At 43.5% G+C, this 15352-nt stretch overlaps 1 protein-coding gene across 5 annotated transcripts in view; it reads right to left on the bottom strand.

Moving 5' to 3' along the window:
• Nr5a2 (nuclear receptor subfamily 5 group A member 2) overlaps window positions 1–15352 on the bottom strand; it is a 129573-nt gene that overhangs the window by 33174 nt on the left and 81047 nt on the right. For all 5 annotated transcript variants that reach the window (XM_041648436.1, XM_041648438.1, XM_041648437.1 and 2 more), the window contains one exon: window positions 14755–14902. In XM_041648436.1, the coding sequence (XP_041504370.1) occupies window positions 14755–14902 (148 nt within the window). The remainder of the gene's footprint in view (window positions 1–14754; window positions 14903–15352) is intronic.

Raw genomic sequence — 15352 nt, forward strand, 5'->3', positions numbered from 1 at the left:
CATCAGAATGTCATTTAGTACAGCCAAATTGCATAAGAGAATGAGCCAGAAATTTCTAGAAACGATATGAGTAAGATATGTAGAGGAATGATTTCTTACATTTTTAAAATATCCTTGAATGGGGGAGCAAATCACTAACTCGTGGCGTTTGCCATTTAATGGAATAATGTGAGTGTGGCAACAGGTGACCCAGGTCTCCCAAGAATTCCAAAGATTCTCAACTCAAAACAGAAATCTGGAAAATAGAATCCAGAGCTCAAATGAGGGTAATAAGATGTTTAAATGCTAAAAGCTGTATTCTTTGCTAAGGCAAGAATAAGCTGCAGCCACCTCATGGAGAGAGGAATTTCCTTGAAGTTATAATTAGAACTGATACAGTTACAGTATCCCGGACCTCCGGCTCTGCTGATAGACGCTGCCCTGGACACTTGCCAGCACATGTGGCTATTCCATTTATCTCAGCATTCCTGTGGCCAACAACAACAGGTTATTTTCTCTTAATTTTAGGAGAAATTGCTAATTACTAAAACTCTTTCCTGGCTTTCTTTTATTTTCTGGTTCTTCAGGTTTTTTGATCATGAGCAATGAATGTCTTGCCCCTCATTCATTAGGAAAGCCAGAATCTGTTGTGAATTCGGGCTTTGAACCTGTGACCACTGATCCTTCTGGTCACCACACAGAGCCATCAGGATGGGAGCCTCGTTCCTAGACATTTCTTCATACTGAAAAAAAAAATCTTTGTAGAGGCCGCTGGTCAGCATAAAACATTCAGCGCCTGTGATTTCTAAAGTGCTTCTGGTTTCCCAGTGATCAAACTAGTGACTCCATTTCCCATTGGGAAACAGAGCAAACCCGGAAAGCTGCCAGGCTATAGTGGGACATAGGAAAAGGTAAGTTGTTGGGCCCATACTTGGCTTCCACCTTCAAGGAAAGTCTAGAAGGATTTGACTTCGTCCAACCTCCTGACTGGTCTACTCAAAATGAGTTGCCACTGTCTTTAAAGTGGTAAATGTGGAGATTGCCTTGCAGTTTCAATTAATCAATTAGACTTCGTCCAACCTCCTGACTGGTCTACTCAAAATGAGTTGCCACTGTCTTTAAAGTGGTAAATGTGGAGATTGCCTTGCAGTTTCAATTAATCAATTAGCCAGAAAAGGAGTGCAGAAAATCTGGCCTTTGGTAGCTCAAATGTGCCCAGCTCAGTTCTGTCCCTTACTACCAGGGTGATTTTTACAGGTTGTTGGACCTCTCTGCCTAAGGAAAACATAGGAACCGTGTCTTAACTTGCTGTGCTGCTCACAAACAATGCAGGCAAGCCAGGCTGCTCACACACAACAGTGAGATGGGCAGTCATCAATAAACACGCCAACCAAGCAAGCTTTGCTTTCTCCTATGAATGGTATTCCAGGAATGATGCTCCAAGAACGATGCTAGGTGCTTGAAGCCCAGAATGAGAACTGAGCGAGTTCTCCAGAGCTGCGGGACGCACGAAACAATTACAACAGAAAATGATCAATGGAGCCCTCTCAAAGAAGCAACACTAAGTCAGAGGAAGAAACGAATGAAGGATAATTCTTACACCCACATGGCCTACAGCAGAGGTGCCACGGTCTGAAGTTTGATGGCTCAGGAAGCTGTCACTCAGAATGTCTCCCAGCATCGCAGGTGAGGATAAATAGCCCCACCTCCCTGTATCCCAGCCGCTCTGCTTCTAGGTGGTAGGACCAAGATCTTGGATTTTGAAGTTCACATGAACTTATTTAAAATAAATATTTATTTTATTAATTTAAAAATAAATAAAAACACGCACAAATTTATGTGTTTGTTTGTTGATTTAATGCTTAGCAGTGCCCGTGTACCCCAGATGTTGGCATTACAGAGATGTGCCAGTGGGCCTGGCTTATTCTCTACTCGTTATGCTCTGACTCCACTTGGTCCCTTGAATTTCAGGCTAGCAGTAAGTAAAGGGGAAGCTTCTGAGGTTATCACTGGACAGCATTTCACATAGTGCCGACGGGGCACTATTCTGGCTGTTTATTTTTATTTGTTTATTTATTTTCTTGAACTTTGTTCAAGAACAAAGCTAATTTTTCTAACAGGTTTTTAGTCCTCAAATTGTAACTTTTTTTTTTTTTTTAAAAAAAGATAAGTTATCCAGGGCTTTATTTCCTAACAACACGGGCTTCCTAAGTGAAGCCTTCACATTTTATATGCTTGAGACCACTGGTTTCTATTAAATCACTAGTCTGAGAGGCTATCCACCAGTAGAACTAGAGAACTTTAGCTGTCATAGGCTACTCAAGGGATCTAACGAGCGTTTCCATTTATTTGTGTGTGTGGAAAACTGAGGGGCACAGCTGAGGAACTGCCCTTCCTTCTCCTGCTTCTCCGCCAGCATCATTGCTTAGGCTCTGCACCAAGGCGGGAAGAGCCCTAACTCTGCTGTCTGACTCTGGTTTGCGTTGTGGGTGGATAGTAGATGGATTAAAAGGAAATGGATAAGAGTTTGTGTCATCTGACAAATTTCAGAATGTTAGAAGTTAGAATAATATCTCTGAAGAGTGGATAGAATTGGTTAAAGTTGGGGCTTGGAATGAAGTTGACAAACCAGCTATAAGTTAAGGCAGTAGCTTTAATCCCAGTGCTAGGGAGGCAGAAGCAGATGGATCTTTGTGTTCAAGGCCAGCCTCATCTACAGAGTGAGTTCCAGGACAGCCAGAACTACACAGAGAAGCCCTGTCTTGAAAAACCAAAACAAAAATAAAAAACAAACACCAAACAGTTATGTTGGCAGGAGAAAGCCCTTTGTCTATATATCTGTACCCCAGAGACTACCTCTGAAAAGAGACATTTCCCAATAAACAGTTTTCACTTGGAGACTTTCACTAGTGGGAATACAGATGTTTTCAGAATTATTTATTGACACAATCTCCAGACCTTTTGCTAAACTCTTCATAACTAGTATTTAATATTCACGATGCTTTATGTATATCTAGATTGTATGGACATTGAGACAGATCCCCAAAACACAGCAGATAAGAGTCCAAATTCAAGCTTGCAGATCTTACCACCAAGGCTACCCCACCCCTGGTAAGAACTAGTTAAGAACGTTTTCATTTCTTACTGCCTCCTTCAGGCACTATTCTTTCAGGGCCTAATCACATGACTTTCCCAGATGTGGTACAGGGTGAGGAAGTAGGCTTGGTGTGAGTGACCCAGTAAATGTGTGGTCTTTGGCACACTCGCTATGCACAGTCTATAAAACAAATGCTATGTGATAGGCAAAGCCCAATGTTAAATGTGGAGAACACTTTCTAAGTAAAGATGAAAAGAATACATACTTAAAATATACAGTTCTTAGTAATACTAGTCTAAGCATTGTTTCTCTTAGGATGCATATTGGAAAGAAAGGATTATTTCAGATGAGCTACCGCACAGCAAACAGAAGTGGCTCCAGGGGCTGGAGGGAAGGGGAGATGGGAATTTCACTTTTATGGGCCAAAGTTTCAATTTTGGAAGGTGAGGACAGTAGTGATAGACCCTACAACAATGTCTATGTATCTAATTGCATGCTTAAAATAATATAAAATAGTAAGATTGATAAATAGACTTCATTACAAATTAAAAAAATAGGTTGTGACTCAAGAGACAGACTCTTGGCCTAGTGTACTCTAGGCTCTCAGCTGTGAGGACCACTCAGAAACTTGGTGGCATACGGGCAAGAAGGTTTCTAGTCAGTTCTCCGAGAATTATAGGTCCTTGACCTGTAATTGAGTCATGCCAAAGCCAGAAATGTACCTCCAAAAGTGGTTACATATGTTGCTCAAATTTCTCTAGCAAAGGCAAGAAGATCAGACTTTGGGGACATCCTGGGATACATAAGACTTTGCCTTGAAAAAGAGACACTTCCAAAAAGATTAAATTAAAATAAAAAGAACCTATGATGTATATACAAAGCACAGGGGGAAAGATGGAAGGAATACATAAAATATATAATTATTAGTAATGCTGTATAAGAATTACTTCTCTTAGGATAAATATTTGAAAAGGATTATTGCCAATGAGCTATCAATGCTTCTACTATAAACAAGGGTTAGACAGATGGCTCAGTGGTTAAGAGCAGTGGCTGCTCCTCCAGAGGACCCAGGTTCAATTCCCAGCACCCACATGGCAGCTCACAACTGTCTATAACTCTGTTCCAGGGCTTCTGATTGACACCCTGACACCAATGCACAGAAAATAAAATTAAATAATTGCTTTTTTTAAAAAACAAACCCAGGACAATTGACACACAACTGGAATGCAGTCATTCACTCTTGATTAATCAGGGAACTGCCCAGATTGGAACTCGAGTCACGCTAGCCTATAAATAGAAGGCACATAGTTCCTCATAGCCTCTGCAAAGCTGGGAAAATCCAAGTGAGACTGAACACAGGAGAACTAATGTCTTCTAAATATCAAGCGCCCAGATTGTACAGAACCCACAACTGAGTCCTAATATAATAAACAACAGTGTTGTGGCATGTTTAGTGCTGGGACACGCGTTCTGTCAATGATGACATTTTCAGATAGTTAGCGAACTGTGCCACATGCCCAGCCCCCAACAGATAAAGAAAGCGTAATCTAGGTTCTACACAAGAGCAGCATTCCCCTGACTGTGGAAGTCCATTCTGTGGACCTTTCCTGAGGAGATTCTTCCAATCCTGACTCTACAGAGGCAGGCTCAGGTCATGGAACTTCTGTCAGTGTCCTTGTTCTGATGTGCCTGACAGCATCACAGGTTTGTTGTGTTAGAGTGTCTGAGCTCATGTTCTAGAATTCCACCTTTCCAAACCCAAGACAGAAGATGCTCAAAATCTGTGCGGCTCAGGGATTGGTGAGTTCTCAGTTTCCCAATGAGAGGTGACAAGAGGCTTCATCACTAACATAGTATATGGTAGGGAGGGCCATGCCTTGGTTCAGGGGGAAAAGCTACCAGAAAAGAGACAAAGGCAGATGAGTGAACAGTGGACTTTGCACTATTTGCTTGGTTAACCATGCTGTATTTGGAAGGATGTCTGCAAGATCTGAAGGCTTTCTTTAGAAAAGCCATCTGCTGCCATGTCCTTCATGGCCTAACACAATAGTCTTGCAGTAGCAGGTGTTCAGTAGTGTTTCAAAATGATGAAATCTCTTCTTTCCTATTCATTCTTGCCTCCTGGGTCATATGGGCTCTGTTTGGAATTTAACCTCTTAGCCAAATACTGTCAGAACACAAGTTTGGACTCATAGGGTCTGATCAGTAAACCAAGAAGAAGCTTTGATAAATGGCTCAGAGGTGAGTCACTGATCTGTCCTGTTCTAGACCCAAGGTGCTGGGGTCTGGGGCTCACTGGTGTACTGATCTGGGATGACCCTGACGCCAGCTCACCACTGCTGGGAAGGACTATGGTCTACATTTCCTCTGAGGTGTGAGCAGAGCAGCCGGCATGACAAAGCAGGAAGAGATGTCGGGAGCAAAGGGCTTTCTCCCTTTATTTGCCTTTCCGGTTAGGCTCAAGCTACCATGCCAAGTCTCTGAAAACTCAACTCACTAAATAGCGGTAGTTAGCAAAACGACAGTAATGCATTAATAACTAAAATTTACTAAAGATTTGAAAGCATAATCTACTCAGAAATATGCTGAAATGAATGCTGTTTGGGCAATTATATTCCGGTGCCAGCAGATAACAAATGATAATCACCGCTTCAGCGGTGGTAAATACGTATTGATTAAGTTCACACTTAGAACTCCAAAATGAATTATATCTGGTCATGGCTAAACTGCTTTGCTCACTGAGAGGGAAAAAACAAACAAACAAACCCACACACAACACCGATTATACTGCATTTAATTAAGAAAAGCATCAGCTTCGTGTACCGTTATTTGCCTCCGCCAAATCTCTATGGCATAAATATTGAACCACTGCATCTCCTGAATGCTAATCAATCCGTTCTGAATTTCAAATGATTACATAAATTTTAGGAAGTGCTTATTTGCTGCAGATAGCTCAGCAGGGCCATAGTATGAAGATATGCACGGCCAGTTGACAAGTGTCTAGTGAGTGCTTGGCTAAATTAGAAGATCATAGATTCAAAAAGTTAAAAACCGAGCCCGCATGTTAATTGTACAGTGAACCTAGGGATGTTTTCTTTGCTAATCTGACTTCCCAAGGAACAATTCAACCAGTGTATGACGGGCAAGACGGGAGATGAATACACAGCATGGCTGGACGCTGGGGGCCAGTCATCAATGGCAGGTGTGTTTTGGACTGTGTTAATAGGATTTAGAGGGAGAGCTTCACACAGCAAACAGCATGCCAGCCTGCAAAAGGGTGGCAACCTGCTACAGAATGGGAAACTTTCAGGAAACACCGAGCTTATCTTAATACACAGTCATAAACTACAGCGCATAAGTAGATTTTACTAGTTTTCAATCCCTTTGAAAACGTGTGTGTGTGTGTGTGTGTGTGTGTCCTTTCTCTTGTTTCACGAAGTGGGTCCTGGGGAACTGCACTCGGTCATCAGATTTGGTGGCAGATGCCTTTACCTGCTGAGCCATCCTGCCAGTCTGATCATCCAGCCACCCCCTGAACATTCTAACCGGTGCTTCTAGAGCAAATCCTCAGCAAAGAATGAGAACAGGAGTATTCCTGTCCTTTCTGAATCTGCCTTCCAGCAAATGGTCCCCTCCTCCTTGGATTAATAAAGAAAAGGAATCATTCCTTTTGCATTAGGACAGAAACACAACTTAATCAATGGGGTCAAATTCCTCGGTTGGATTTGGCAAACTCTTTCACTGACTGGATTTAGTGTTGTAAAAGAGCAAAAGGGGAAATTTGTTCTTTCCTTTGCTTTTGCTGCTTTCCTTAGATATGATGGGGGCACTTTGCCTGATGACAGACAGTAAAGAAACAACTCTTCCCAAACCCAACAAAATGAGGGTTCATAAGAGAAGTAACCAATGGTTATTTCCTTCCCCAATAACATGCTTAAGATGCATGGAGGCTGATCCTGATGCAGAGGGAGGCACTGAGGCACAAAGACACCCACTACTCTGGCCCCCACGTGTCCCTCCTGGAACTGGCAACTCAGGAAGATGAGGCATGAGCACAGCCCAGGCCAGAGCAATGCTTTCTATTCCAAACAGACAACCCAGAGGGGCTGGTCACCAGGGCCATGATGTGGGATGGCCCTCTGTATGCTATGAGTATGTTTTATTACCATTGGTTAGTAAAGAAGCTGCTTTGGCCTATGGCAGGGCAGAATACAGCTAGGCTGTAAATTCAGAAAGATATAGAGAGAAAGAAGGTGTAGTTAGACTCCAGCAGCTGGTGGAGAAGCCAGATGTGACATAATGCCCCAGCCACGGGGCAACACACAGATTAAAATGGGTCAATTTAAATCTAAGAGGCATCTAGTAATAAGCCTGAGCCATCCACCAAACTTTCATAATCAATATTAAGCCTCTGAGTGGTTATTAAGGAACTGGCAGTGGTTCCTCAGGAGGAAAAGGAGCCTCCAGATTTACACTCCAGTGCCTTGCTGACATCTGAACATGTGCAGTGGAAGCCACCAGTGTGGACCTTCCACTGCTCAAGACAACCCGTATCCTAGGAGGAGCCAGCCACTGAGCAGACAGGATGAAGGCATTGTGGGCAGTGACAAGAGCTGCTGCCAGCCATGTAAGTCATTTCATAGTTTCCCTACTGGCACTAAAAGAGAGTCCTGGCAACAGGACTTGCAAAAGGTACCACAGGCAAATAAGAAGGTCTGCCTGATGGCCCAAGAAATGACAGGAACCCTTGTAAACTGCATCTAATGATCAAAGGTTTACTCTTCAGTAAGTCCCTACTGTGTCTGAGGAGAGGGGAGAGGAATAGTTAAACTGCCCGTTTATAAAGTCTTCCTCTCCAAGTAAAATATGCAACCTCAGCAGCAGTGCACACTCCTGTCTAGGAAGGTTGTATGGGATTCTTTGACTCTGACTGGCTTGGGCTCAAAGGCCAGTGGCCGCCGACCCCTTGTTGCTGTGATTCACAGCGTGTAAAAAGCTCTCGTGGTATCCTTCACTAGGCTCTGTCATCAAGAGGATCATGTTTCATAGAGACAAAGGTAAAATGAGCCAAGCACAAGGTCTTTATCAAAGTGGAAGCATCAGAGGCTGAAACTCAAAACAGGGAAAACCAAATACCACACATCAGAAACTGCAGACTCCTGGCCATTACCCAAAGGCTAAGTCATACGCACTGTTCAGACAGTAAACATGTGTGATTGTATTTACTAATACAATGTTGACAGCATGCTGCATGATCAGAGTTACCACCAAGCTCTTTAAGATAGTCAGAAGCCTCTCTCTTGAAGACAGAATTCAGAGGTTCAGTCTAATGCTTATCCCCAAGAGATTTCATCCACCTGAACATTACGTCTGTGATAGAGTTTGCAAATTTTTCCAAGTAGGTTCCTGCTGGTCTCCAAGAAAAGTTTCTCTTCTAGACAACATTTTTCGATTAACTGCCCTATTCCTTTTTTTTTTAAATGCCCTATTCTTATTTTGCCCATCTAAATCTCATCATTACATGGAGGCAGTGATGATGGGATCCAGTATCTCGGAAGAGGCCAAGTGCACAGAGCCGAGAACAAGCATTCATTGACACTGCGGGCTACTGGTCCCGGACCTGACCCAACTAAAACAGAGTAAATCATCTACTTTTCTTTCTTTATATAGAAAACTGGAGTGGGGCATTCACTTAGGTCCCTTTCTCCTATAAAGAGACATTACATTACATGGATGAGTTTTTAATTTCAGTACTTGGGAGGCAGAGGTCTAAGTTGAGGCCAGCCAGGTGAACAAAAGAAGGGGTTGCAGGACAGCCAGAGCTACACAGTAACACCCTATCTTAAAAGACCAAAAATCTTTGATCTCAGCCCTCCAGTGGCAGAGGCAGGCAGATCTCTGAGTTTGAGGTCAGCCTGATCTACAGAGTGAGTTCCAGGACAGTCAGGGCTATATAGAGAAACCCTGTCTGGGGCAGTGGGGAGAGAAAGAAGAAAAAAAAAACCCAGTAACAACAACAAAAACAAAAGACATTAAATTATGGACTCATGTAAAGATATTTACTATTTAACACCACTGAAGGTGGGTGGTGTTAAAGAACTTTCTTGTATGGCTCATTGTGGTATTTCATTTTCCTAGTGCTGTAATGCTGATGATGCCATAAAGGAAAAGGGACTCTTTATAGTCTCTATCATTTTCATTATAATAACTATATTCGTAATGTAAACACATAGCCTTATTTTTCTACAATAAATCATGCCAAATCCTCTAGTTTTTCTCCATGGGCTTGACCTTCTATGCTATCTTTCTCCAAATCCTGTGCTTCTGCTTTTTAAATTATTATTTTTAACTATTATCTCATTTCCTAAAACAGTTTTTCAAATGTAGAGATTGGGAGGAAAGGCAATAAATATTTATTAAAATCGCCTATCTGCCAGGTAGCATACAAGAAGCAAAATACCCTCTATACACGACTTTACAGCACACTGACCGGGTAGATAAGAGTCCAAGCCCCACCATACAGCCCCCTTTGTCTGCTCTAGACAGGGTCCGTTTAAAGGAGCCACAGCAGACAAGGTCAAAAAAAATGCTCTGGTCTCCTCACAATGCCTTGGTTTTTTTTTTTTTTTTTCTTAGCTCCTTCATCATCTCAAGGTTCATTTTGATCAAGTCCTACCGAATTTATTCTCTGATCCTGTAGAGACCAGATCTGGTGAGTACTCCTTCGAGAGAAAGGGGCGGGTTCAGAAGCATCAGAAGAGACCTGGGCTGGCGCAAACCACTCTCTAGCAAACCCAGTTCTGGCCTCGGGTCCTCCGTACCTCCATCCATGCTCCACAGAGAGGACTCTGGGCGCAGTCAGGTGAAGGCAGTTAGGGACTGTAGCCTTTCTACACGTCCCATCTGCATCATTCCCTGAGACAACCAAACCCATCTTGCCTAGGGCTGTTGCCTCTATAGGGATGAGTCTTGGGTTGTGTGTGATGTGTAATCGGGTACCATAGTCAACGTTGGAAATTTGGGATGAAGCAAAGAGCTGGAATGGATGAATAAAGACAGGATGTTCTCATACGTTTTACTGGACGGAAGACTCCACCGGCACCAGGGAGGAACTGCAAGAGATTCTTTCCCTACTGTTTCCTATCCTGGCCTGATTAAGTTGCTACTTGAAACAGATGTCCACATAGTACCAGATTTTAGTCGTTAATATTCCTTTCTGCAATTTAACTGTGCAAAGAGCTGATCAATAACATCTCAAACTTGGAGAATGGAAACTGATAGAACAGAGTTGAAATTCCAAGGTTTCTGTGATATGCAACCTTCTGGCTAAACTATTAACATTACAATTACTTTGGCAAAGGCTTTGAGTTGAAAAGAAACTGCATCCATATTTCATGTATTTTATCAGTAAACATTTTATAGCACCCTACTGGACACTTGGTGATGGGCTTGAATTCTGTATGTAAAGAAAACGTTAAGAATGATTTTAACATCAATGGAGGCTCCACTTACACAGAGCCGGATTCTACTGCACAGAAGCAACTGAAAAGCAGGCCCATCCCTTCTGTGGGCTACTCTATGCTTAATTAAGGCAGCAGCTAGCCATTGCTTAGATCTGGTTATGTCCCCCTCAAGAGAAACAACAGGAGGTAAATAAACGTCACAAAGCCTTCCAGAACTAGCATCTGATCGGAGAAGAGGGCAGTGTACAGGAAACCAGAGGTGCTCATTTCGGGATATAAAATACAATAGGTGTCCAGGTCTTTTTTTTTCACCCGGGATATTGTGGCCTCACACCACCCAGGCTCCAGGCTAAGAAAACCTCCAAGCCAAAGCAGCATCTTAGCTGGAACTTTTCAGTGACTTGCTGCACTGAGCGCTTAAGCCACATTAATATCCCTCCTAACATGGATGACATTACTCAGGATTCGTAAAAGGCAATCAAGCACTCTCCAGTTCTGCCCTCATTCTCAGATTATAGGCTGTGGCAACCTTACTTATGTGAATTATGTCCATAACAGTTGAGAGGAAGTTACCTCTATACTTCATCCTCTGTGACACTGGCTTCTGCATTGACAGCTGACAGTAAGTTAAATCAGCCACTCTAACTCCTTGCAAGAAAGAAGTAGGGGGTTATACTATAAGTCCGTTAAATAAACCCTAAAACAAATCGATGACTCCCGACATCTTTTTATCAATGGGCACAAAATAAATTATTAGGCAACAAAATGTAATTAATTTGGTAATTTAGCAGATATGTATTTGGAGAGTAGGTCTCATGTATCCCAAAGCTGACTCTGATGTGTAGTTGGGAATGACCTTGAACAGCTGAACCTGCCTTCCCACTGCTTGGATCACAGGTGTGGTTTTACCATAACTAGCGTATGAGGAGCTGGGGATCCAACCACAGGGACTTGTGCACGCAACCCCAATTTGGCAGAACTTAAGGAACACATAACAACTAGTCATGATAGCTCTTTAGGGTCTGTCGTAGGTCACATACAAAAGAGATAGAGACTTGTTATTTTTCCTTTTAATTTCCTTTCTTGACCAGCTAGACCAACTATGTCTAGCTTTTAGTCAAGTGGACTTCTTTTAGTCCTGTCATTTAGTGGGTGACTAGTAGGTGAGTGGCTATACCCGGAAGCTGCTTTGACTAAACTTGTCCATTGCTGTTCCTACATATCCTCCTGGGTCACTGCTTCCCAACTCCGTCTGCCACAGCCTGGCAGCTCCCCTTGGTTTGTGTCTCCACTCTCCTTCAGACCCCCATGAAATAGGAAAATCCATGCTGTCACCACAAAGTCACATGAACACTAGCTGGCTTTCACACCACAGCCCCTTGCTGTGCTTCCCTGGTGACTAAAACGGTGACTCACAGGCACCTCCTTCTAGTCCACTCTATGCCCAATGCAGCCTTGGAATTAGCGGACAGACCGAGGCCGGCCCGGATTTTTGAGGGCCAGGCGATTGCCTACCTTTCCAGCCTGTCTCCTGCTTCACCCTCTCTCTGTTCCTTCAACTCCTCTTGCCTTTGAACTTCAGCACTGGCAGCTCTTGTGGCTCCAGATGCTGTACCTGCTTGAGATCATCTCCCATCTTCTCCTATCGGGGAAGGACAATGCCATCTCTCACGCGAGAATGAGGATGCAACCACCTCTCAACACAGCCTCCGGCCTTCATCTACTCTACCGCAGCCTTGGGTTTGTCGGGATAATCAGGGGCAATGCTGGCCGGAGCTGGGATCCCAGTGTTATTTGGTTCAGGTGCAGAAGGCTCAAGGTTTGCTGAGGGTTTGTGAAACAAGCACCTGGCCTAGGAAACGGACTGGGGTTTCAAAGTGCCCCCCCCCCCCCCCCCCCCCCGTACAACTTCCTTCTCAGGTACAGATGAAACAGGTACTTGGGATCTAAAGTTCATTAGCTACAAACTCAATAAGTTGAAAAAAGTAATTATCTATTGTTTCCAAGGGGAAAATTAATGAAGAAAGTTTTCCACTCATAAATTGGAAACCACCTGAATTCTACTGCTAATTACGTTTTTACTACTCCTTTAAAAATGAACTCCTGACCTAAACTTATTATACCTGTGATCAAAAGCCCTTATTTCCCTTTCTTCCTCAAGCAGTAGGCAGACAAGTTTTCAGCAGCTAACTTAGGCTGGCTCTTTCTCGGTGCTGTGTGCTTCCCGAGTAGCCACTGAACAAGGAAGTGTGTGGTGGAGGCTCTGATAAATACCGTAGTTCAGAAGAGCATTTGTAAGGGTCAAAGGTCAAAGGTGGTTAAAGTCCACCTGCCTCCTCACGACTGGCAGAGAATATAGTAATTTAGAGAACAATGAAGGTAAGATGATAGTGATGAACTCCGGGGCTGGAGAGGTGGCCCAGTGGCTAAGAGAGCTTGTTGCTCTTCCAGAGGACCGGGGTTCAATTCCGAGCCCCCATATCAGAAGAGATCATCTAATGATCCCCTGAGTACCAGGCATGCACCTGTGCACACACATACATGCAGTCAGAACACTTAAACATGTAAGAAAATGAATAAATGTAAGGAAGTTTCTTTACATCAGGAAAAAGAAAGATAATTCACGTTCTTTGTTTTGTTTTCGCTTATTTGAGCCACGTTTCTCTATCTAGCCCCTGGCTGCTCTGTAACTCACTGTATAGACCAGGCTGGCCTCAACCTCATAGAGATCCTCCTGCCTCTGCCTCCCAAAGTGCTGGGACTAAAGGCGTGTGCCACAGCTTCACATAGCCTCATGCCACTCACTGAAAAGCCACCGGGTCGAGAGCTTAGTATTCTGCCAGGAAGAAGTTGCCAATCACTCACATGCGCATGCCCACCAGCTGAAAGCACCGAGAGCTTGCCATAAGCCAGAGTGATTTCTGGGGTCACAGCAGCAGGCCTGTGTTATCTTCTGCTGGATGACCCACACACTGTTCTCACATAAGAGACAGAGACTTCCTCACTCAGAACTTTCCTGTTTGCTGTGTTAATAGAGAAACCACGAAGGGCCGTGCTCCCGCCACTGGAAGCTTTGAACACTCCATCTAAAGCACAATGTTGTGTTTTTACATTTACACTGACGTTTCTTTTTGCTGTATTCATCACACTTTCCAAGCTACAAAAAAAAAAGCTCTTTTTCTTTTCCACGTTGACTGCACGAGTTTGGAGGCTTCACGCTCCCCCTTTATCCGCAACAGCCATGTGGGGCTATCGGGAGGAACTCTGAAACCAAGCGGCCCAATGGCGGACATCTGTTTCACTTTGCAGTTCGTGTTATTGTTATATTTCTTCGGACATGAATTCACAACTATCTTACAACTGAAGACTAAAGAAAAAAACATATGTTGGTAAATCTGATTTCTGTCATTATTTTCGTCCAAGGGAAGTTGCCTCCCTCAGCCTTCTTTCTGCCAATGAGGAATGAATGGACTTGGCAAAAAAGTTTATTTAAGTTGGCTTTGTTAAGCCAACAAAAAATACAGAAATCAAGTAAGGGACAGACAGAAAAATCTGTTCCTTTGAAGTCAATAAAAATCCATCTCCTTAATCCTTTTTTTATTCCAAGCAGGGGTGATTTTTCTCAACTGGCTCGCTGAGAACCTTGATTTAGCTAATCTATCTTGCTTAGCTCTCTTTCTACTCCAAACCCTTGCGAAGGAAGCATCTTTCCCTTTGACAGGCACTATCCTTTATATGTGCAGGGAATGGGGCATTCTGCTAGAAACATTCTCCAGCAAATCCTGAGAGAAATGTAAAAAGTAGGCATTTGATTACTACCCCCACCCTCCAAGGCTAAACGCAGCAGAGGAGTTGGAAGGCAGAGCAGACCACAAAAAAAAAAGGTAAAATATTCAAATATGAATGGCAGAAAGATGGGTCCAACTTGGGAAAGTGACTTTTTCCTGTCTCCACTGTCCATTGCTATCTGTCCATTGCTTGCCTGCCCAGCAGGGGGAAACTGCAACTGAACAACTCCTGTTCTACACCCCAACCCATCTGCTGAAGGGCTAAGACTTGTGTAAAAACACATGTGAAGGCATGGTCACATCTAAAGATTTCATTACCCAGAAGGAAACGCAGTATATCTGTAACATCAAGACACCCAGCGTTGGACATTTGAAAATAATGTTTGGTTGAATGGACTAGGAGGGGAAAAAAAAAATCTTTGCTCACCTAAGCTGAACAGCACGAGGAACTTGAGACACACAAACTCTCGATGATCAAACTGGAGGGCGCGCAGTCTCAGGACGAGCTCTTGTGCATGACTCATGAGGTTGGTGAGTGTGGCTCCGGCTTGGGAGGCGATGCTGGAGAAGTCAACCTGTAACACAGAATCACAGCTGTGACAACCAGCAGGACTCACAACAGAGAGCTCTGTGGAGATTCCTCGGAACCGTGGGAAGAATCGGGTTGCAGTATAGAGCTGTGACCAGAGGCCACAGGCCAATGCCCTGGGGGCAGTGCCTCAACTGAGGCTCCATTTCTTACAGGCGACGCGAGCTGACAGCAACGAACCAGTACAACTAGGGCAAGTTGTGCTTCTGAAAGCAGGCGGAGAGACCTCCTGTAAAATGTGTCACAATTATTCCGATAAAAATCCAAAGTCGATGACTTCCAGAGGGACTAGTTTTCATTGCCTACATTTTACAAGTACCTGTACCTGCTTTTCTGCAGTGAAAATATTTCCATGTAAGGTAATTATTTTCAATTCTTAAGTATGAATCCAAAAGACAAATACGCCACCCACAAAATGAGCCACATAATTATTCTA

The sequence above is a fragment of the Microtus oregoni genome, unplaced genomic scaffold, assembly GCF_018167655.1.
Source record: "Microtus oregoni isolate MIOR12 unplaced genomic scaffold, Mior012 000003F_ref0000135, whole genome shotgun sequence".
NCBI classification, from domain to species: Eukaryota; Metazoa; Chordata; class Mammalia; order Rodentia; family Cricetidae; genus Microtus; species Microtus oregoni.